We start from the raw sequence: 24,392 nt of genomic DNA on the forward strand, positions 1-24,392 counted from the left end.
TGGGAAGAACTGACAATATAATAATATTGAGTTTTTCCCAAGCCACAAACATTGGATATTTCTACTTCTTTAGGTCTTTTAAATTTTCTCTCAGAAATATTTGTGGTTTTCAGTATAGATGTCTTGTACATGTTTCGTTACATTTTGATGCTGTTGTAAATGGTTTTTTTTTTTTTTTTTTTTTTTTTTTTGAGATGAAGTTTCGCTCTTGTTGCCCAGGCTAGAGTGCAATGGCACGATCTCGGCTCACTGCAGCAACCTCTGCCTCCCAGGTTCAAGCGATTCTCCTGCCTCAGTCTCCTGAGTAGCTGGGACCACAGGCATGCACCACCCATGCCTGGCTAATTTTATATTTTTAGTAGAGACAGGGTTTCTCCATGTTGGTCAGGCTGGTCTCGAACTCCCGACCTCAGAAGATCTGCCCACCTTGGCCTCCCAAAGTGGTGGGATTACAGGTATGAGCCACGGCGCCCGGCCGTAAGTGGTATTTTTTAAATTTCAGTTTCTATCTATTGATTATGAGTATATAGAAACATAGTTAATTTTTAATCTTAACTTTAATCTTATACCATGAGTCTTTGCTAAATTCACTAATGAATTTTCAAGTTTTTAAATATTCATTTGGATTTCACTATGCACATAAGCATGTTATCTATGAATAAAGATAATTTGCTTCATCCTTTTCAAACTTTAAAATTTTTATTTCTTTTCCTTGCTTCATTGCACTGGCTAGGACCTCCAGTACAATGTTGAATAGAAGTGGTGGTAGTAGACATACTTACCTTATTCCTAAACTGAGGAGAAAAGCATTCAACATTTCACATTTTAGGGGGTTGGCTGTTGGACTTTTGTAGATTCTTATTACTGCAATAAGGGAATTTCTATTTCAGTTTCCTAAGAATTTTTATCATGAATGGGTGTTAAATTTTAACAAATACTTTTACCGGATTCACTGAAATAATTTTATGGCTTTTCCCTTTATTTGGCTAGTAAATGTGTTACACAAATTGATTTTTGAATATTAAACCAACCTTGCTTTCTTATAATCAGACCCATTTGGTCATTGTTATCCCATTTTATCAGTGAATTCAATTCACTAATATTTTGATTAGAATTTATGCACCTATGCTAATAAAAGTTATTGACCTATAATTTCCTTTCTTGTAGTAATCTCAGATTTTAGAATCTGAGTTTGGAGGTTTGGAAATATAGTCATTTTCTCTACTCACTGAAAAGGTTTGAATACCTTTTAAAAAAAAAAAGTTTTATTTTGAAACAACTTTAGAAATATAAGACAGTTTTAAAGATAATTGAATATCTTCTTCTTTTTCTAAGAGATGGGTTTCACCACATTGCCCAGGCTGGTCTTGAAATCCTGGGCTCAAGCAATCCTTCTACCTTGGCCAAATAGCTGGGATTACAGGCCCAAGCCATCTCACCTGGCTTGAATAGCTTTTTAAAATAAATGTTATTGCAGCATAATTTACACTCAATAAAATACACATGTTTTAAGTGTACAGATTGATGAGTTTTGATATGAAAGTGTACATCTGCATAACCATTACCTCATATAAGATGTAGAATATTTTCATTATTCCAGAAAGTTTCCTACTGCCCCTTCCCAGTCAATCTCCCTTGACATTCTGGGCAATCACTGATCTGATTAGTCTGACAGATTAGTTTTTCCTGTCCTAGAACTTCATATAAATTGAATCATACAGTATATACTCTTTTGTTACTGTGGGTTTTTTTTCCACTCAGCTTAATGCCTGCATACTTATTCCTGATTGTTGCATGCATCAATAATTAATTCATTTTTATTTGTTGATAGTATTCTATATATTAATACAGCACAATTTATTTATGCATTCTACTGTTGATGGACATTTTGGTTGTTTCTAGTTTGAGATATTATAAATAAAGCTGCTATGAACATTTGTGTTCAAGTCTTCTTATGAACATATATTTTTCATTTCTTTTAGGTAAATAGGAGTAGAATTACTGGATTATAGGAAAGGTAATGTTTGACATTATAAGAAACTTAAACTGTGTTTCAAACTGGTTGTGGGCATGTAAAGTGATAAAACAAGATATGCAACAATGTATGAAAGCTCCAATGACTCCATATCTTTACCAACAAATGGAATTATTCATCTTAATTTGAGTCAATGGTGTCTTCTTTCAGTCTTCTCCATCTCAGTAAATAACAGCAGAATCCACCCAGTTCAACCCCAAATCTAGTAATTATCCTTGGTCCCACTTTTTCTCACACCCCACATTGAATCAGTAATTCTCCTTCAGCGCAAGCCTTGAATCCACTCATTTCTTCTCCTCCATACCTACGCCCAAACTCTTGACCAAACCACCACTGTCTTGCCCCTGATCAACCAAAATAACCTAATAACTCTTCTCTTTGCTTCCACCTTAGATCCTTCACAAACCATTGCTCTCATAGCAGTTAAAAGTACTCCCTTTAAAAGTTAAATTTGATTCTGTCTCTCCCTTTCCTAAAAGTTGTTCAAGAGTGTCCCAATTTCCTTACCTGGTATAATAAAATTAATCTAAATTCCTTACACAGTTTATAAAATCCTAAGTGATTTGGCCCAGCCTACTTCTCTTACCTCCATCTACCTCTCTTCTCTTTTCCCCCTTGCTGTGTTCTAGCAACAGCAGCCTTCTTACTGATTCTCTACCACACCATGCAAATACTCAAGTTAGGGTCTTCACATTACTCTCCCAATTTTTTACTCCTTTTTCCTTTCAATTTCACAAAACTTGATTTTTCAAGATAATACCATTTACAAGTTTACTTCATAATGGTTCTTGACTTATCTTTGACTGAAGTTATTATAATTACTTTCTATGTACTTAACTAATTTAATCTTCATAGCAATTCTATGAAATCACTACTATTATTACCAGCATTTAATATATAAAGAAATTGAGACACAGAGAAATTAACTTTTCTTAGTTACATAGTGAATGGAAGAATTGGGATTCTCTTGCTTGTTATTCTAGAAATGCCTTTCAGTTGTGTGTGTGTGTGTGTGTGTGAGAGAGAGAGAGAGATAATATCATATACGGTATTTTATAATGCACTCTTTTCATTTACTTTTTTATTGTGGCAAAACACATAACTTTATCCTCTTAACCATTTCTAAGTGTATAGTAGTGTTAAGTGTAGTTACGTTATTGTGCAAGAGATCTCTAGAACTTTTTCATCTTGCAACACTGAATTTCTGTGTCCAACTTTTCACTTACTTTTTTTTTTTTTTTTTTTTTTTTTTTTTTTTTTTTTTGAGACAGAGTCTCGCTCTGTTGCCCAGGCTGGAGTGCAATGGCGAAATCTCACTGCAACCTCTGTCTCCTGGGTTCAAGCGATTCTCCTGACTCAGCCTCCCTAATAGCTGGAATTACTGGCATGCGCCACCATGCCCAGATAATTTTTGTATTTTTAGTAGAGACAGGGTTTCATCACGTTGGCCATGCTGGTTTTAAACTGCTGACCTCAGGTGATCCGCCTGCCTTGGCCTCCCAAAGTGCTGGGATTACAGGCATGAGCCACTGCACCCGGCCCGCTTACTTTTAATGTTAGCAAATATGTCTCCAGAATCATATCCAAAGGCTGCTTTTTGGACATTATTGCCTAAACCAATATTTATTTAATCAGTCAGTTTTGTTGGACATTTCGTTTTCAATTTCTCATGATATGTAATTGTATGATGAACATTTTTGGAATCTCTATATTTGTTTAAATATATCTTTAAAGAAAAGTTTCTAGAAGTGGAAATGCTGTGTTGAAGGCACACATTTGTCTTAGGATTTTTAATAGGAAATGCAAATGTTACACTCTTCTGTCTGTGTCCCTCAAGTTTTGCCTTGTGCCTGCCCCTTTAAATGATTTAGCCACTCTCACACAGTTGTATATTTAGCATGTTCACCAGCTATGTTTCATTTTCGTCTCCTCTCTTGATTATCGAGCAACCAATCCTCCCCTCCCTCTCCTCTTCTAGTTTTTATCTCAGGTCCTGATGATCTTATTTTGGTTGCCCCTGGCATTCATGATTCATTTTAACTTTTTATTGAGGTTGTCAAAGTGCATTCCCCTGGGTCAGGCTGTTGGGAAGGTGTCCTGTTGTAGTTCCATTCCTGTTGAATGTACTGTTCCCTCCGTCTAGGATCCCCTGGCCTCACAGTGCATAGGTGAATCCCTATTCTGCCTTTGGAAGTCACTTTGGCATGACCTCCTCTGAAAGCTTGTCTTTATGTATTCCTCTCCCAATCCCTGGGAAGCCTGAGTAAGATGTTTCTTCCTCTGTGCTCCCCCAGCATCTTGATCTTACCTCTATCACAGCACTTACTATATTATATTTATGTACCACAACAATAAACAGTCATGACCCAATAAAATGTTGATTGCATTGAAAAGAGGCTGTTATTTATTAGAGGTGGTTCCAGAGATGGATGACTTAGTGAAAAACTGAAGGCCTCTGAAGGAAGCCTAGAAAAAATAAAAGCCACATGGGAAAAGGTTTCTGCTAAATATGACTCATTTTAGATATGGTTCAATCTGCCCTCAGCATTCTTCCCTTAGCCACGATCTTGATACCTTCCCTGTGGTCTTCCAACTACATTCTCTGGTGGCAAATACTGTCTACATTGACCTAATGGATCGACAGGCCTACTTCTTGCACTGACTCCCTTTCAGAAGAGGAACATCTTCTTATACCATGCAACAATTAATACAAAATAAAACAAATAATTTGCATTTATGGAATGGGGAAAAAAGAAGAGGCCTTCCAATGCTAGAATATAAATCTTGTGAGGTTAGGGATAACATATTAATCAGGTGTGTATCCTCACACTGGGGCACAGTCCCCGGCATACAGCATATGCTCAGTGAATTCATTCTAAGTACATGGATAAGTAGCTGTTCTCCCAAGGACTGAAAACCTGCTTATAAGTGGTATCCTATAGACCCTGCAAATATCCCAGATGACTAGCACAAATTCAAGTCACCCTGAATTCCTGAACATCAACTAGATTCCCCCAACTATATTGCACCCAGTTGAATAGACCTTGCCTGAGTTTTACTATGTCTTTTAGAAACAGGGCGTCCAACTGCCTGGATATATCTTTGGAATACATTTCTACAGCCATGCCAGTTCTTCCAGCCAATGAAGTAACGCAAAGTTCTAAGCATATGGCACTAGATACACAATATTAACAGCAGCATCTTTCTTTGAATAATTTCTGCAAGACCTCATTGTGAATGCATTATTTAAAAACTGAGAACGAGACATAGCTGAGCTCTATTTCAGAGCAAATGTACCAGGGGTAAACATTAGAATTCACGGACACACAATAAAGTGCAGCCTGATACACAGCATGAGTCTAGAGCATCATTGAAATCTAGGCTGCATTGCCTCAAGTAAGTACTACTAGTAAGTCTTCTCTAGGAAGTTCAGGCTGGCACAAGGTGAATACCACAAATCGGACCTGACTCTAGCACCATTTATCCTTGGTTTGGCTCAGAGGACCTGCTGAAGCTGAGACCACAGAAGGTCTTCTGCTGTGTTCTTGCTGCCTTATTAGTAAACACAGGCACTGTATCTTTATGAACTGCAAATAGTAATAACTTTTTGCAGTAAAAGAGTAATAACTTTTGATATCTAGGGACATTCATGTTTTAGGTGATAAACCCGCCTTTATGCATTGAATGATTATTTATCATAGGCCTATTTTGTGCCAGGATGGTCAAACACATTGAAGCATTTAAGGGGCAGCAATGCCCTCTATTGAATACCAACTTAGTGTACCAGTAACTAGATTATGCTTACCTTTCTGCAATTTTTCAACATATTTTCATGAAGATAAGCCACTTAAGTTTTTGTTTGTTTGTTTGTTTGTTTGAGAGGGAGTCTCGCTCTGTGACCCAAGCTGGAGTGCAGTGGCGTGATCTCAGCTCACTGTAAGCTCTGCCTCCTGGGTTCATGCCAGTCTCCTGTCTCAACCTCCCAAGTAGCTGGGACTACAGGCGCCCGCCACCACGCCCGGCTAATTTTTTGTATTTTTAGTGGAGACAGGGTTTCACCGTTTTAGCCAGGATGGTCTTGATCTCCTCACCTCGTGATCCGCCCACCTTGGCTTCCCAAAGTGCTGGGATTACAGGCGTGAGCAACCACTCCCGGCCATGTTATCTAATTTTACTCAACTTTTATACAGAGCTAGTCAAGGAAATAGGAGCTAAAGTAAACACTGTTACAACACTAGTTAATTGGCTGTTGTCTAAATCTGATTAACTATCAAGATAAAGCTGATGGAAATGCTCAAGAAATTAAATGCCGCAGAACCATATGTGTGTTTCTAGGCCTATACCTTGTTCAGGTGTTCAAGGTGAACCGATGCCATATTTATAGGCTGTCTCCCAAAAGATACAATGGCTTCAGCCCTAACTCTTACCATTTTTATCTAGACCTTATCTTCTCCTAAACTGCTTGAATTTTTGTGATCTATAATGATCTGTGCTGATTTTCTTAACAATACATTCTTCTCTTTTCAAAAATAAAAAAAAAGGCAAGATTGACCATACACGGTGGCTCATGTCTATAATCCTAGCACTTTGGGAGGCTGAGGCGGGTGGATCACCTGAGGTCAGGAGTTCAAGGCTAGCCTGATCAACGTGGTGAAACCCCGTCTCTACTAAAAATACAAAAAATTAGCCAGGCATGGTGGTGTGTGCCTATAATCCCAGCTACTTGGGAGGCTGAGGCAGGAGAATCACTTGAACCCTGGAGGCCGAGGTTGCAGTGAGCTGAGATTGAGCCATTGCACTCCAGCCTGGGCGACAAGAGCAAAACTCCATCTCAAAAAAAAAAAGGTGAGATCATATATCATATAGTTACATTTAATTTTAATTCAACTAGAAAGAATTCAAAATTTTCCACATTCTTTCTGAAAACAATATTTTAAAAAGATATTGTAAGATATTTCTAAGTTAAAAACAAAGATTTAATTATGATGAAAAACATAGTTTACATAGTCCTTTTGGTAAATAAAGCAACATAAAATTGTATAAAGAAAAACTTACCCGATACATTTATGTGGGTCTTTAGGTAACTCCTGGCTGTCATCTTTCACTGTAAAGAAAAAATATGAAAAGATTCTGGTTTACTTGGAGATGGAATATATGGCTTTATGTGCACTATTTCCAAAGCCTCAGTAAAATGGTAATAAAGGAATAAAAATAAGGTATAAAATCTCAAGGAGAGCAAAAGAAAGATGACAAGAAAATTTTTCAAGATAGAAAGCAGATATCAAGTGGTAACTGTCTTAGCAGGCCATAGAAATTTGAAAACAAAAAACTGCATGATGAGAAGAGACCAATAAAAAGTAAATGGATTCACACTTCAGAACCTGAGAAACAGTACATGAATTGAAGGTGCCAGATACCTCTGGAAGGAGGGGTGAGAGGCAGAGCACAGACACCAAAGACTTATACCCTCATCCTGTGCGACCAGATGATGACCACTGCTCAGGCAGGAAGGAAGATATTTAACCTCTGGAAAAACTGGGCCAGAGAGACTCAGGACTGGAGGACAGTAGCAACAAAACAGGACAGGAGTATGATAAGAAACCGAAAATGGAATAAATCATATTGAACAGACAAGACTCCTAATTCTCTCCCCTCGTCCAGCTGTCAGTGTATTAGCAGTGCTCTCTCTCTCTCTCGCTTGTACTTGTGCTCTCTCTCTCTCTCTCTCTCTCTCTCTCCCTCCCCCCACAGGACTGACAGATTCCTCTCAGGAGAAATAGTTAAGTCTAATGAAATGGCCAGGTTCTCACTGAATAATTCTACAATGAAATAAAACTGTCAACAAGCCCAGCCTGTATTCAGAACTTTCAGTCTTTTTAATAGTCCATTCATCACATGTCCATCATAAGAATGAATAGTTAAAGATCACTAGATATTTTGAGCAAGGTCAATACCATAAAAGGGAACAATCCTAACCACAAAAAAGAGAAAAATAGGAAACAGAAACATTTTTCTTAAAATCTTCCAGAATATACAATGAACAAAGAGATGGATAATAGGAGAAATTTGGTTTCAAAAAATTAGAGGATCAGATCAATAGACCCAACATTCAAATCAGAGCAGATCTAGAAGAGACAATAGGGAAAATGAAGAGAGAAGAAATTATAAAAGAAATCACATAAGAAAGTTTTCCAGAACTGAACGATTAGAGATTGAGATTTCAATAGTTTATCAAATGCCCTATGTAATGTGGAGGCAGGGAAGGGGAGAATACAAAAAGAAATATTATCCAAAATTTCAAATCACTGGGAATAAAAAGAAGGTTTAAAAAGCTTCCAGAAAAAAAGAATAAATCACAGGTGAAAAATTGGACATTGGAATGAAATTAGACTTCTCAAGAGCAACACTAGAAACTAAAATGTAGTAAAGTATTTACAATTTGGAAAGAAAACTATTTCCAAACTAAAATTTAACCAAACTATGAGTATATGAGAGTAACGTAATTACATTTTTAGGCATGTGAAGTTATAAAAGGTTAAGCTTCCACATACTAGGAAGCTCCTAGAAAATGTGCTCCAACAAAACGAAGGAGCAAAACCAACCACAAGGAAAATGTGGGATTGAGCAGCCAGCAGGAGCTCCTACCCAGCAGGCACCAAAAAGGCCATCCCAGCACACCTGCAAGAGAACTGCCAATTCAGAAAAGAAGAGGAAGGATGGAGTGCCACAGGAAAGAGGGCTCCAAAAACAAAACAGACTCGATGCTGATTGAATGCCTAGGAGCTGTGTTCCAGCTTTCTCAGGAAGTTTAGAAGAAGAAAAGATAGTGTATACACAAAAAAACAAAGGAATGTAAAATCAGACCTTTTGTACAAGAAAAGAAAGATAACCATTTATGGTTCATCTGTGACAAGTATTTATAAAGTCATATTAATGTAGCCAACTCATATTAGGAGAATGGGGGAGAGGAAATGTGCGTAGGAATGGTAGTATAAAAGCAAAATCTTTGTATTTTATAAGATGAAGTCTATAAATAATATCTAAAACCGAAAAGCCTACAAATATTAGTATAGAATCAACTTAGAAATGTGGTGGTAAATGCCAGACCAAACAGCTAAATGTGTTGAAAGCTATTGTTGCCTCTGCAGGCAACAGTCAGGGATAGAGGACATATTTCATTAAAAACCAATTCCTATTATGTGTCCTCTAAAACTATAAACATATATTTTTTGATAGAAAATAAATACTTAACATTTCTCGTTAAAGCTAGCAACTTAGAAACGTTGCTGAAAAGTGACTGGACTATCTGGTATAGCGAAATGCAACAGGAAAAAAGAGGTATGTAACCCAAGCAAATAGATCCACACTCTGCCACGCTGTTAAACTCAGTTTTTCAGTATCTTATGACATTTGTAAGTAACAGAGTATCTGTAACAAAACTGTAATCATCAACAACAAAACTGGTTCTGAATGGTGGTGCTAAACCTCATGTTCTGTAACAAGTGAGCAATGCTACTGGACTAAATTTTGTCTTCCCCTGACACCCAGAAAGTGTATTTCTCGGGGGAAGGGTATTCCTACACCTAACCAAAGAAATATACTCACTTTAAAAAGAAATGGCAGCCTGGAATCCTATGAGACACCACCTGCTTCAATTGTAGGGACAACTTGCTTTAAAATTGCTCTATTATTAAAAGGATTTTTTAAAACCCAGTGAACGAATTGGGAGCTTGAATTGGAAAAGAATCAAATGTCTGTCATAACATTCTCCTAATCACAAGCAGAAGGTGATGTATTTGTAGAATTATCAGGTTTTTAAAAAGTATATCACACAAATTAGTATTATAATCTCCCTAATATTTCTATATTCTCCTTTATTGTAGTATTATGACTCATGTCAATTATAGCTTATTTAGATAAGCATCTGAAATATATTAGATGATCCTCCTTTTTATGAAAAACTATAGGAATATACTTGGCTAGGAAAAAATTACCTCAGGCTTAGCTACCATCACTCAGCTTTACTCTTTTTATACTATTGTATTTTTCTTCAACCAAAGGTTTTAAAAATTATATGAAACTTCTGTTTTAAACTATGGAAACAACTATGACAAACAGAAGGTAAATATTACTTGATAATACAACTATACAGAAATCAAAATTCACAAGGATGAACTGAAAAAAGGGGCAGATAATTGCTCACATGAAACCTCATATGAAAGCTCATAACAAATTAGAAAGTAAGTAGCAATACTCAGAATCTATGAGGTAAACAGTTGTTATACATTGTCTCCAGACCTTCCTCCTCTGAGTTTTCATAAACTAGTTGAACAATACTTTGGAAGGTATTTAAAAGGTCCCCTTATCCAATTCTTGGCACCAGAGCCCTTTGATAACATCTCTGAAAAATGGTCATTTAGCTCTATCAAATAAACACTAGTTACAAAAGAACACCTTTAGTAATAGAGAGTTTACTAACTGCCAGTCTGGCCTTGTCCATTCTTTTAAGCAACTTGAATTGTTTAAAACAATTCTTCCTCATATTTGGCCAACTGGGGACCTGGATGGACTTTACCATTGAGAATGGCACAACTATAGAGTCATTTGCCTTTAGGAAAGATCAGCTGGGCACCCAACTGGCTATATAATTGTTTGTTCAAACCGGTACATTGTAAGTGAAAGGAGGTACTGGAAATAATTATACCAGGACTGTTCTCAGGCAGTCTGGGGTATGTGAGCACCCTAAGAAAGGAAAAGGGGCCAGGCCACAAGGAAAGGAGGCTGTCAGGAAACGGGAAGGTCACTGGACCTCCACACTGGGTTTGAGCTTAGAACTTGGTCTTCTTGCCAACACACCGAGGCAAAGACCTAGCTGTTCAGGGTAGGCAAACATAACAAATGTTGGGGAAAAGTTTGGGTAATGAGCAACATTTACATGTCTACATATCACATACCAGGCTTAGACATAGGACAATAAAATTAATTCCAGACAACTGATTATGTAGTAAAGTCCCTGATATATTTAAGGTATGTTCTGACACAAGGCAGGGCCAAGCCTGCGTATTCTGAACTTCAGTTCTGCTACATCCCAGCAGGCCTGGGAAAGTATGGACTGACTTGTAGCTCTAGTGTTTGTCCTGTGTTAGTTTTCTCAAGCAACCCAAAAGAAGTCTCCTTTTTCCATAGGAAATCCCTTCAAATATTTGAAAACAGCTTTTACAACTGCCCTTTATCTTTTCTTCCATTGGCTAAACATATACAGTTTCTTCAGCCTTTAGAAATGCGAGGCTCCAAGTGGAGCCTACTGTATTCCAGATGAAAGCCTACCAAGTCAGAGAAGGGTTAAATTATTATATAACACATACTTAGAAGAAAGGAATTTTCTATTACTGCTTTGCATTAAGCTTGTGATCAAATAGCTCCCTCAAGAACTTTGTCATAGAATAAAGTTCTGTGGTACTGGAAAGATGCTTGGTCAACACCATTTGATTTGTATCAGACCCAAAAACCTTGAGGAGGAGGAGCAAATGAGCTCGGTCACTATTATACAGACCTAGCTAATGGATTGGGAGTCCTGGAAGGGAAATAGAAAAAGAAACAATGGAAATCTGAGAGAAAAAGTACTGTAAGAAATCAAGTCCTGTTGATTGGGAAGGTAATGATACCAGCTACTCTGCAAGGTTGCTGTGTGCTACCAGAAGAAGATGGGGCAGGATATAAAGGAAATAACTATGTCAGTAGGGCCCCAGCTCTCATTTGTGGGAAACCCTTCTGTGCACAAGAAGCCAGAAGCAGTGCTCTACTACCTGGAGAGAGAGACAGAGAGAGCACAGGGGCCATGGAGACAATGGAGTTAAGAGTCACAACGAAGCTGCTGGCAGGACACCAAGGGTATCAGGAAAACACTGCCCAGTAGAGCGGAAAGACTGAAGAGCTTCAGGCTCTATTTCCACGTGGACTCTTAGAAGGAATTCCTGGGGAGGGAACTCTCTGGAGAAAAAAAGTTGACATCTTGCTAACCAAGAAGAAAAGTGGTGCAAATCAGTAGGATCTGGAGTACTGTAGGTGAAGTCTGGGAAAGGCTCATTACAGATTGAAGAGTTAAAATTAGATGTCATATCTTTATGATGGGTAGACTAGTTTCATTTGGCACCATCCATACATATGACCATAGCAGTCAAAGACACTCAGCTTAAGATCTTTGATGATCTTTAAAAAAGGATCGCATTGGTTGGTTTGACAAAGAGTTACAGTACGAGAGATCTTAATACCATTTCATTACTGAAAATGGATACAGAAAATATTTCAAATATTCCCTTATATAACAACTATTTCCTAGATCACTATGCTATAAATGTTTGATGTATAATTGATAATTGCCAAATAACAAAAACTAGTTACTTTTTTTTTTTTTTTTTTTTTTTGAGATGGAGTTTCACTCTTGTTGCCCAGGCTGGAGTGCAATGGCATGATCTGGGCTCACCGCAACCTCTGCCTCCCAGGTTCAAGCGATTCTCCTGCCTCAGCCTCCTGAGTAGCTGGGATTACTGGCATGCGCCACTACGCCCGGCTAATTCTGTATTTTAGTAGAGACAGGGTTTCTCCATGTTGGTCAGGCTGGTCTCAAACTCCTGACCTCAGGTGATCCACCCACCTCGACCTCCCAAAGTGTTGGGATTACAGGCGTGAGCCACTGCACCTGACAAAGTAGGTACTTCTTACTTTGTAATGGCCGGTTGAAAAGTTTTAGAATTGTTCTGTACAGAGATTCATCTTTAGTCAGTATTCTGGCTGCTTCCAAATTCACTGGATTCTCTAGCACCGGATTGGAAAGCATAACCTATAGGAAAACACAGACAACATATAATTTCAAAAGTAAACTTTTTTAGAGCAAAAAGACAAACCAATATATACAACTTTCAATAAGCATTTATTAAATGCTTACTAGTATGGATCTGGAGATAGATTAAAAAATAACATGAGACATAGTCTGTACTCTCAAGAAACCTAACATTAGGTTCATGAATGTACTGTATAAAACTATGATAGATCAAAAAAAAGTTACAAGGTCCTTTCTGTAACTTATTCCTTCCTATCATATACATTTAAATTGAATTTAAATTAAGATTATAAAAATTTTAGTTGATGGTGGTTAGTGTACTTAAACTTCAAAATATTTTAAACAACATTTCAAGTACATTCCCCTTGAATAACTGTGATAATTGAAAATGTATCTCATTTGTTATTGAGAAAGAAGTAATTAGTAATTATGGTCTCAACTTGCATTGCCCATCACCGTAGGTACAGTCACAGGTGGCTATTTAAATTTAGAATAATTAAAATTAAATAAAATTAAAAATTCAGTTCCTTAGTCATTGTAGCAATATTTCAAGTGCTCAGTAGCCACATATGACTAGTGGCTACTGTATTGAACAGTGCAGATATATTGGACATTTCCATCAATGCAGAAAGTTCTACTGTGCAGCAATGACCTTCAAAGGAATATTGAAGGTCAATATTAAAGTATTGATTATAACCATATGGAAGTTACTTGAGAGACAATGTTAAGTGAAAAAAATGGTTTATATAGCCATGTGCCACATAATAATGTTTCACTCAACAACAGACGGCATATATCATGGTGGTCCTGTAAGATAATAATACCAAATTTTTACCGTACCTTTTCTACATTTAGATACGCAAATATTTACCATTGTGTTACCATGGCCTATAGTGTTTAGTACAGTAACATGTTGTATATAGGTTTGTAGCCTAGGAGCAACAGGCTATAACATAGCCTAGGTATGTATCAGGGGATACCATCTTGGTTCGTGTAAGTACACTCCATGATTTTCAAACAATGATTAAATGTTTAACAACTCATTTCTCAGAATGTATTCTTATTGTTAAGTATGTGGCAATATCCACACCATAATCACAACGATGTAAAAATTCAGGTTCATCCATTCATTCATTCATTCATTCATTCATTTTATTTAATATCTACCAAATGTCAGCATTGTCCTTGGTATGCTCTGGGAAATCAAGGATGAATTAGACCTGTTTCCTGATTTGGGGAAGCTTGTAGTCCAATGGGGAAGACATATATGTAAGCAGTGTGTGCATTATAGTATTAGCATTCTAACAGAAATCTGCTTAGGGTACTGTTGGGTGTGTGGCAAAGGAAGCTCCCTCAAAACCAAAGCTATTAATTCTGCCTAGGAAAATAAATCAGAAAAGGTATCCTAGAGGAAGACTCATTTGATCTAACTCTCACAACAACATGAACAGCTGCTTGCTGGACAGACTGAGGAAGAGGGGAGGAGAAAATGAGTTGCCAGGCAGAGAGGAGCTGGAGACTGGCCATTTCTAAGGTAACTTTAGAATTCTATGGATGTTTTTTGATCTGAATTGAACCAAGCAATGTGAGTGCAGAAATGCATGAAGATATAAGTATGAGCAGGATTTCCTGGTGTGTTAGGGAGAGTCTAGGTGTGAGGATTAGATGTGCAACAGAACTAGAGCTTACACCTGTGGAGAAGGTGGGATCCACCAAAAGATTTCAGACAGAAACACAGGAGAAAAGAGCAGAAAGCTCTTTCCTAGTAACAGTAGAGTTAAGGGTTTTCTTTATAATTGTCAGTGATTTTCCTTTCCTTCCCATTATCTTAAAAATCTTTTGTAATGTGGGCATATTTGTTTTATTAATGTTTCTGAAAAATAAAAAGACAAAACTGTACTGGCTTTCCATGATATATTTGGTAACCCTTTGGTGTCACTTTGCATTACTGTTTAATAGTAAGAACAATCATAATATTAACTAACTAGAGGTTCAGCATCCTAAATCTGAAAATCTGAAATCCTAAATACTCCCAAATTCAAAACTTTTTGAGCACTGACATGATGTGCAAAGGAAATGCTCACTGCAGCATTTCAGATGTCAAAATTTCAAATTTGGGATGCTCAAATGGTAAGTATATATAATGCAAATATTCAAAAATTGGAAAAATTCCCAATTCCTAAGCATTTCAGATAAGAAATACTCAACCTGTATTGAGTTATTTTCTTGGACCAGTCACAGTTCCGAATTCTTTACATGCATTAATTGATTTCCTCATCACAGGTTACATGAGGTAACAACAGCCCCGTTTTACTGATGAATAAATTGAGGCATTGAGAAGTGGGAAAATTTGTCCAATGGTACAAAGGTATCAAGTGACAGAACCAGGATGTGAAGCCAGGCAATCTTAACTCAGAGCCCCACACTTTCTTTTTATCAAATATTCTTCAATTCAAAATTTTCACCAGCTCATTCTAGTTTGCCCTTACTCATTACATTTTGGGATCATTTTGCTATTCTTAGGGCAGACTCTAGTTTAGGTGGATGAAATCAGAGTATGTCTCAGTTTAAAGGCATTCAAAGGATTAACCCCAGATTTCTGCATATCACACTCACTCACTCCCTTAAAGCTTTTGCTCAAATGTCTCTTTCCTAGAACACAGCCTCACACAAGTAGATCCTCAATACATATTTGTAGAATGAAGGAATGAACTGAACATTGAATCTTTCCTAAAGATTATATTTTACTTAGTATGCTAAGATGACTAGCCAGAAAAGTTTTATTTTATTTATTTTCAAATATAAGAAATAGAAGAAATGCAATTTATATTATAATTCCATATTAAAAATTTCAATGATGCCAGAATATTTTATATTCCAAGTATTCTAGATAATCAAAATGCAATTATCTATCTCCAGATATTATTAGTGATAAGTAGTTCCATGGATAGATTATTGCTACACTAGATCTAAGTGGTCAAAGCAAGTGTCACTGAAATAATTCATTTTAGCATCAGATGAGAAAGAAGAGTTTTTTAAGGATCAGAAACAACACAACACTGGGTGGATGTGGTAGCTCCTGCCTGTAATTCCAGCATTGTGGGAGGCTGAGGTGGGAAGATCACTTGAGCCCAGGAGTTCAGGGCCAGCCTGAGCAACATAGTGAGATCCTGTCTCTAGAGAAAATTTAAAAAATTAGCCATCCATGGTAGGACATGCCTGTGGTCCCAGCTACTTGAGAGGCTGAGGTGGGAGAATCGCTTGAGCCCAGGAGGTTGAGGCTGCAGTGAGCCATGATTGTGCCACTGTACTCTAACCTGGGTGACAGAGCAAGATCCTGTCTCAAAAAAAAAAAAAAAAAGAAAGAAAGAAAAAGAAAAGAAATAGTACAACACTGAGGTATGCTTTTAAGGACCATGGGTCCAGTGGGTAAATGTGGCATTTGAGAAACAGGCATCTGAGAAGAGGAGAAAATCCTTAGTATAATTGTTCACTGGGTTTGATATGAGCACTAATGAGACAGAAAGTAGCTAACTAGCGCTGTCAGAAACTAAAAACAAAAGTGAACGTTTTAAGTTGTAGTCACTGGATCCACCTCTCTCAGGAAGGCAAGGCCTGTAAATGAAGAACAATCTAAGAGGCTTGTTCAACACCAGTAAGTGAAGTTAGGAGCCAAAAGGAAACCTAAGGTTATATTTTTCAGAATTGAAACCATCTAAATAATTATTTTCTTCTTTTATAAGATATGTATTCTTTGGTCTTGAGGGACCTTAATTATCTATTTCATTTTAAAATAATAGTCTTTATAATTTAAGTAAGTTCCACTTTGTAGCCTTCATATAGAAGTATGGATTTAAATAAGCGTCTCAAATTCTTTAAACACTTAAATATTCATTGTATATTTTAATCCTTATAGTTTGAATAATTAGGGTAATTAAAAGTATTAAAGTGAGGATTATATGAAATCCATCCTTACCTGTAGGGCAAGTAAGATGCTGCTCAATGTATAGTTTGTATTCCACTTCTTAGGGTTGTCCAAAAAGTCTATACAGGGCTGACCAGTATGTGGGTCTACTGTATTAAAATAATACATTAATATTGGCATATAAAATAAATTATTATTTAAAACTTACAAACATCAAAATGATAAGCCAGAAAATTTATCTGCATTTACTCTTCCTTTTTCCTAGTTCTTCTCTCTGTAATGAGAAGCACTATACCCATCCTTGGTTCCCACCCATTACCATGTTGTTTTAGCTGAATACATATGTGCCCCTACTGTTTTTCCTATCCTCTGCTCTAGCAAGATGTGGCCTTGTGGCACTAAGTTTTTGTTGTGGGATATAAGGATAAGTGTGCAATTTCTGAGTCATTTTTTAAAGAAAGCTGGTTTTCCTTCTTTTTTCCCCCCTTCCCCCTGACTGAAAATGGTGACAAACAGTAAATGCCTTAGTCCCAGAAATGAAATCCTCACGTTGAGGATGGGCACAACTTCCCTCCAGCCTTGGCCTGTTATATTAAGTTGGAAAGATATACAGCAGCTTGACTTATGCCCTAACACAGTTAATCAATTTAGTGTTTGAAAAAATAAAAGAATAGAGTTAAATAAGAAAAATAAAAACTCTAGAATGAAGAAACTTAAAATGACTTTTATTTTCTTTTGGGAAAGGATCATCTAAGATGAAAGACAATTGCAAAAACCTCAAAGGACAAGACTAATATATCTTAAATATAAATTTATTTTAAATCACAAAAGTCTCTAAATCCCAGATGTGAAAAAACAGCATAAACAAAATTGAAAATTAATGACAATTTTGAGGAAATCTCTAATGACAAATTACAGGAAAATTTGCAACATCTAGGACAATGTGATAACATTGTCAACTGTATCATATAAGTCACAAAATAAGAATCAACAAATGTGGGGAATGTTTACGTCTCAAGTATTCAAAGAAGTGCTTATTAAAATAATAGCAAGACTCTTATCAAATTGGCAAACAAATGTTCTTCAAAGTTTCAATGGCCAGAATTGGAAGGTGCTAAAATGAGAACTTTAATATAGTTTTTGGTGGGAGTATAAATACCACTGAAAGGCAATTTAGCTTTTTATATAAAGACTTAAAACTGTACATAGCCATCTTTTTTTGCGGGGTGGGGGGGGTGTTTGAAAGCTAGTAACTAACCCCTCTCTCCCCACAAGTTCATATGTAATTATAAAATAGATCAAAGTATTGAAAGGTGGAAGTAAAAACATCAGCTACATCGTACATAAGACTGAAATGGAGAATGCACTTGATGAATGGCTTTAATCAGGTGCCACAAAAGTCCCCCTGATTTGAACCTAACTCCCAAACCGAAGGCCTGCCTAAGTTTCCTGCCTGGAGAAAAAGAGACCGTACCCAGGATGGTTAGAAAGAGAGAGTGTTGAGAAAATTCTGGGCCGCGCATGCTCAATTCTTTCCTTCATCTCCCTAATCAGATAAGTGACTTCTGGGAGGAGTGATGGAGGAAAAAAAGAGCAGTCACAAGTTTCCTATACCTTCCCTCCTAGAGACTAAAGTTCCCTCTACTTTATGGAAGTGGGAGGGATGAGGACTAGGGGATAAGAATATCCCCCGCATTAAATTTAATCCAATAATTCTAACTATTTTAAACAAATAAAAGCACATGTATGTAATTAATTTTGTGTTGTAGATGCCAAAAATAGGTTTTAATTACAATAAAATAATGTACTTGGGAAAAAATAACATAAAAAATCTAATGTAAAATGTGAATGTTCCCCTGCCTACTAATTCTACTATTTAAGACCAATATTACCAGTTGGTCTATACAAATATACACACAAACATATATATGTATACACAACCTTATGTGTGTGTTTATTAAATGGAAGCATATTTTAAATTTTATTGTTCAAAGTCTTTCTTCACTTAACAATGTATTTTCAACATATTTCTGGACATAAATATTTATTCAAAAAATATCTGAATACCTACTATATGCCAGGCAGTGAAGATTCTAAAGATATAGCAATGACCTAGACCTAAAAGGTTCGTAGACCTTCCTCATTCTGTTTAGAAGCAATACATGTAACTGTAGGATATTTCACTTAAAATTCCTATGTTAATGGAGATTGAAGTTATTTCCATTTTTCTCATATTGCTATTGAGAATCAACATTTTTTTTTTTGAGACAGGGTCTTGCTCTCTTGCCCAGGCTGGAGTGCAATGGGACAATCATGGTTCACTGCAGCCTTGACCTCGTGGGCTCAAGCAATTCTCCTACCTTAGCCCCCCAGGTAGCTGGGACTACAGGCACATGCTACCATGCCAAGCTAACTTTTTTATGTTCTGCAGAGACAGGTCTCACTATGTTGCCCAGGCTGGTGTCAAACTCCTGGCACCAAGCAATACTCCCCACCGGCCACCCAAAGTACTGGGATAACAGGCATAAGCCACTGAGCCTGGTGGGAATAAACATCTTTAAATATAACATACTCTTGCACACTTGTGCCAATATTTCTACAGAACAGTTTATAAACATGGTATTATGGGAATTTAGGGATATATGCATTTTGTATCTGATTCGAAACTGTCACACTACTTCCTCAAAAGGTCATGATTATATCAGAGGAACAATGTCTACCCATGCCTACTAAATATGTATGTTATCTTTTGACATTTTAGGAATATGTGGTAAATAACAATATTTTTAGTTTTAATTTGCTTTTATTTTCTTACTAGTGAGACTGATAATCTTTTTATGTTTATTTTTGTTGTTTATTCTATCCAGTGTTTGTTTATAGCCTTTATCCATTTTTTTATTGCTTTATGTTTTTTATTGATTGACAAGTGTTCTTCATATGATATACATATTCTGTTATATGCATTGCAAATATTTTCCCTCAGTTTGCAAAAGTCAGTGTCTTTGACCTCTGAGTATAATGTCCTGGGCTGTAGAGAAGTTTTAACAGGTTTTGCAGTTTAATGTGTCATATTTTCCAAACAGTTACTGGGTTTTATCATGCAGAGAAAGGTCTTCCTCACCAAGCCCATAAAAATTCTATTAGATTTCCTTCTTTTCCAGCATTTAAAATTTTTAGATTTTTGATCCTTCAGGAATTCATTTTGTGTATAACTTTAAGTAGCAATCTAACTTACCTTTAAAAAAAAAAAAAAAGTTAATCTATCCAGTGCATCATTTTTTTATAATGATGAAAAACTAGATCCAGCTAAAATATTGAACAGTACAGGAATGGTGAAGTGTATTGTTGAACCATTTAAGATGATCTTTTGAAGAATGTTTAATAGTGCAGCAAAAAGACATGTAGTTTTAAAATTAAAAACCTAGGCCAGGTGAAGTGGCTCATGGCTGTAATCCCAGCACTTTGGGAGGCCAAAGCGGGAGGATGGTCAGGAGTTCAAGACCAGCTTGGCCAACATGGTGAAACCCTGTCTCTACTAAAAATACAAAAACTATCCGGGTGTGGTGGTGCATGCCTGTAGTCCCAGCTACTGGGGAGGCTGAGGCAGGAGAATCAATTGAACCTGGGAGGTGGAGGTTGCAGTGAGCCAAGATCACACTACTGCATTCCAGCCTGGGCGACAGAGCAAGACTCTGTCTCAAAAAAAATCATAAAATAAATAAAATTAAAAACCTAGAGGCAAAAATTCATGTGTAATACCTCAACTGTATAGAAAAAACTCATACATAGAAAAAAAGAAAATAAATTTGGCAGAATGTTGACAGTATTTTCTGTTTGCATTAGGATTTAAGGTGATCGTTAATTTTTTCCAGCCTTTTCATATTTTCCCCAAAGAGAGTTGTTACTTTAAGAATCATAATAAAGTTCTTAAAAAGAAACATGATTATTATAAGAAACAAGGATAATAGGGACAAAGCCTCTAATGATAAAAATGTCATTTAGTTCTTACCATTTGGGTGAAAAGGAATTGTTACAAATTTCACAACTGGAGGAGCATAGTTGTACTCCGATGTAAAATGTATTGTCAGTTGGAAGACTAAACCTATAATATAGAAATAAACATTTTTAATAAAGTGTCATGTTGTACTGATTAACTGTAACCTGATTAACACTGGAGTTTCTCCATATGGTTTAGTCTTTGCACAGTTTTATTTTTAAGTAAATTGATTCATAGAGTGCACAGACTCCTCTGGATAGTATAACAGACAATTCACAATCTATTATAATCATATGTTTTCAGTCTCTTTCCCACTAGTCCTTTCCATTTACTACCTTTGTCCCTCTAACATCCACCCCTTCTATTGTATCTCGTATTGACTGAACTCACATTCCCAGAATCTGCTACACCCTTTCTTGTCTACAAGTCTTTGCTGTGCTGTTTACTCTGCCCGAATTTCCTTTTCCTTCTTCTGAACCTGGCAGACTCTTACACATTCTTCAGGACTCAACTCAAATGTGATCTCCTTGGGAAGACATTCCTGACTCCCTCAGGCATAATTAACTAACCCTCTTCCTCTTTGGCATTCTGTTCAAAATCCATAAAATGTATATTTTATTGTAATTATCAGCTGATGTGCTTCTCTCCCCTACCTCACTCAAGGAATCTATCTTATGAATCCATGATTGAAAGAAAACATGATCATTAAAGTTTATAGTGGCTTAGTGTTCTTGAGATTTTTTGATTTATGAAAATTTGGGGGAAAGTCATAAAGGAAAAAATGAGAAGTAACTGCGGGGTTTCGAAGCCAATAGGAATTTTGATAGTTAGTACCTGAGCTAATGGAAGACAGAAGATATTCTCAATTGATATGTTTTATTGTGTCTGCTTCTTAAAAATGTAATAAAATTAAGATTTGGCATAAAGAAAAATACCCCAAATTTCCATCTATGTTGACACATGGCAAAAAAAAGTCACATAATGAAAAAATAATGGGAATATTTTTAGAATTTTAGATAACTGGTATAATACAAACTTATTATGCATACAAAGAAGAATTTCAGGAAATTTATATAATGCAATCTTATCCTACATAAAAAGAGGATGGGCTAATAATGGTATAAAGACTTTTAAAAAAATAGATTGGTTTTGAAAATACAAACCCTGCCAGACTGAATTCTGTAGACCTTCAATTTCGACTTCCCATTCCATCATGTCTTCACTTACAGGCCTAGCAGTGATGCCCTTGAAGTTAAAAACAAAATTAAATCAGGTAAAACTTATTAAGTATTTATTGAAGTTTTGAAAATCATATACCAGGTCACACTGAATTCTAAAACCTCTAATTTTCTTGATAACTTTATTTATTTGCTGCTCTGGGGAAGTGTTATATGTCTTATTACACAGAAGTTAATATAGATCCAAGAAAACATATACAATAGTAAATAAAAATAAATCATAAGTGTGGAAATCACAAGTGGGACTAGAAAGTCAAGATTAGGATGTGTGGCTTATATACTGTTTGTATAAATCAATAACCAACTTAAGATTCAAATTTTAAAAGAAAGAAATAGTTGGAAAGTGCATGTTTCTTCAAAACATTTTATAGCTATATGAATGCTATATGAAAGGCATGAAGTGGGAACATTTTCATTAAGAAAAAATCCAAAATTAGACTTGTATATAAAAGCAAAGTTTTACTATACTTGAGGAATTGTTCCAATGGAGGGACAAGAATGTATTTCATAGAAAACCTTATGAACTATGTTAAGTAACACATTTACATACACACAAAAACACTTCTGAGCACCCACATAGTTATTAAGTATGTTAGTGCTTGTCTGGGTGAGCACTGTCTCTCTATTATCTACATTTACATATTCCTTCATTGGATTCTCTTTCAACAAAGAACTACAAAGCTCAGGATGAGCAGAAACAATATCAAATGTTAGGTCCATGCCCCTGGAATGTTTGCTGTTGGACTCCATAATTGTTCCTAACATCTCCAGTGAAGGCAGTACTTTTATAGCAAAGGTAAAAACTGAACAATGCCACTGAACTACATCTGAAGCAACTGTGGGAAGCACTCTATACCTTCCATGGACAGCTTTCTTTCTATTATTTCCCTTAAGCTCTCCCTCTTCGCCCCCTCTTCCATTTTTCATTTTCCGTAAATCAGCCTGTGGAACCCATGGACATTGATAACCTCATTGGTGGCATTAAGGCCAAGGACATTGCTTCTTTTGTGTTAAAACTATAAAGGGAAGGCATTTATGTGTCATGCTGGTAAAAGTGCACTAGACAGTAAGTAGTGGAACACAAGAATTAAGAACTAGGGCTTTGAAGTCCGAAAACCCTATAATGGAATCATGGGGTCAAATCTTTACAGAATGTTTCTGAGGCTTAGGTTTTTGGTAGGTAAAATGAAATACTACTTATTGTATAGTATTAGAATCAATGAGCATAAGCCTGCACCTACTAGTCACTAGCTACATGACAGACCCTGATATTCAGTGCCTAGATCCACCTAAATTACTCCGCAAAATATGTTCAATAAAGTTAAGCATTATTATTTTGAAGTAATAATAATTGTTATTAATATGAAATACATTACTTTAGTGAAATGGATTCATTAAATAACAATACTGTAGTTGCAAATCAGGTTTAACTAAATTATCACTTATAGAATAAACATTGGTTAAACTGCCTCTTAAAAATTGTTGCACAATGAAACACATTCCTCTACGTGCCCAGTACTTACCTTATAATTGTTCTCCTTGAGATCATAGAAGTCTCTTTGCAGCAAGAGGTAAGCTCTGCCGTGCATGACAGGCAGCGGAGTGTCTGGCACTTGTCCCCAAATGCCTCAGGTTTACTCTGAGGCGGATATTTGAAGTTATGGGTCACTTTCCCACACTTAGTAAATTGACATAAGTTACTTGCTTTTTAGACTCGGAACGCTCCCAAGATAAGTGGCTTCTAAATTTGGGATATAACGATGACTTCTACTCCTGACTCCTCTAAACGAGCAGTTCCCGAAGGAAAACTTGGGCACTTCCTCATCTGCGGCGTTTCACTGCAGTGCCAGCTCAAAGCCCAGTCTCAAGACAAACTTGGATGAGCAACGGAGACAAGCCCGAGTCGTCGGCGCCTGAGTGGGAGTGAGCGGTGTACGCCTGCCAAGATCCTAGCAGGTTGTCTCCGCTTCACAGGTGCAATCCCGCAGCCACTCACAGGAGGAAGCAAATCGGTTGCCAAGCAACGAGCCCCCGTGGGGCAGCCGCGAGACAGAGGCAGGGGGTTGGCCGCTGTCACCCAATCAGCGGCAGGGGGCAGGCCTCTTGATTTCTCCACAGCCAATCCTACAACAGTTTCCCCTTTGAAAGGCCAATGAGATTCGTGGTCAAGGCGACACCACGCCTTCTCAGCCCACCAACATGCACTCTACACAACTAATGTAGAGGATGGGCTGAGTTCCCAGGACCCAGTGTGTAAGTCACAGAAGCCATCACACAATGTCCCCCTTCGAAATTATCCTTCCTTTTTCTTTGAATATCAAAAGAAATGGGAAGTCGAAATTGAAGGTCTACAGAAT

General features: G+C 36.8%; 1 protein-coding gene across 1 annotated transcript in view; it reads right to left on the bottom strand.

Annotated features, from left to right (window-relative positions):
- Positions 1–24,046, bottom strand: part of UBE2U (ubiquitin conjugating enzyme E2 U) — a 65,653-nt gene extending 41,607 nt beyond the window's left edge. The window contains exons 1-6 of the mRNA XM_045389907.3: positions 23,559–24,046; positions 21,961–22,042; positions 20,810–20,902; positions 16,852–16,949; positions 12,758–12,875; positions 7,091–7,139 (exon numbers count right to left, since the gene is read on the bottom strand). Of these exons, the coding sequence (XP_045245842.2) occupies positions 7,091–7,139; positions 12,758–12,875; positions 16,852–16,949; positions 20,810–20,902; positions 21,961–22,042; positions 23,559–23,624 (506 nt within the window). The 5' untranslated portion in view covers positions 23,625–24,046. The remainder of the gene's footprint in view (positions 1–7,090; positions 7,140–12,757; positions 12,876–16,851; positions 16,950–20,809; positions 20,903–21,960; positions 22,043–23,558) is intronic.
- Positions 24,047–24,392: the final 346 nt, after the last annotated feature.

This window comes from Macaca fascicularis, chromosome 1 (genome assembly GCF_037993035.2).
Source record: "Macaca fascicularis isolate 582-1 chromosome 1, T2T-MFA8v1.1".
Classification (NCBI taxonomy): domain Eukaryota; kingdom Metazoa; phylum Chordata; class Mammalia; order Primates; family Cercopithecidae; genus Macaca; species Macaca fascicularis.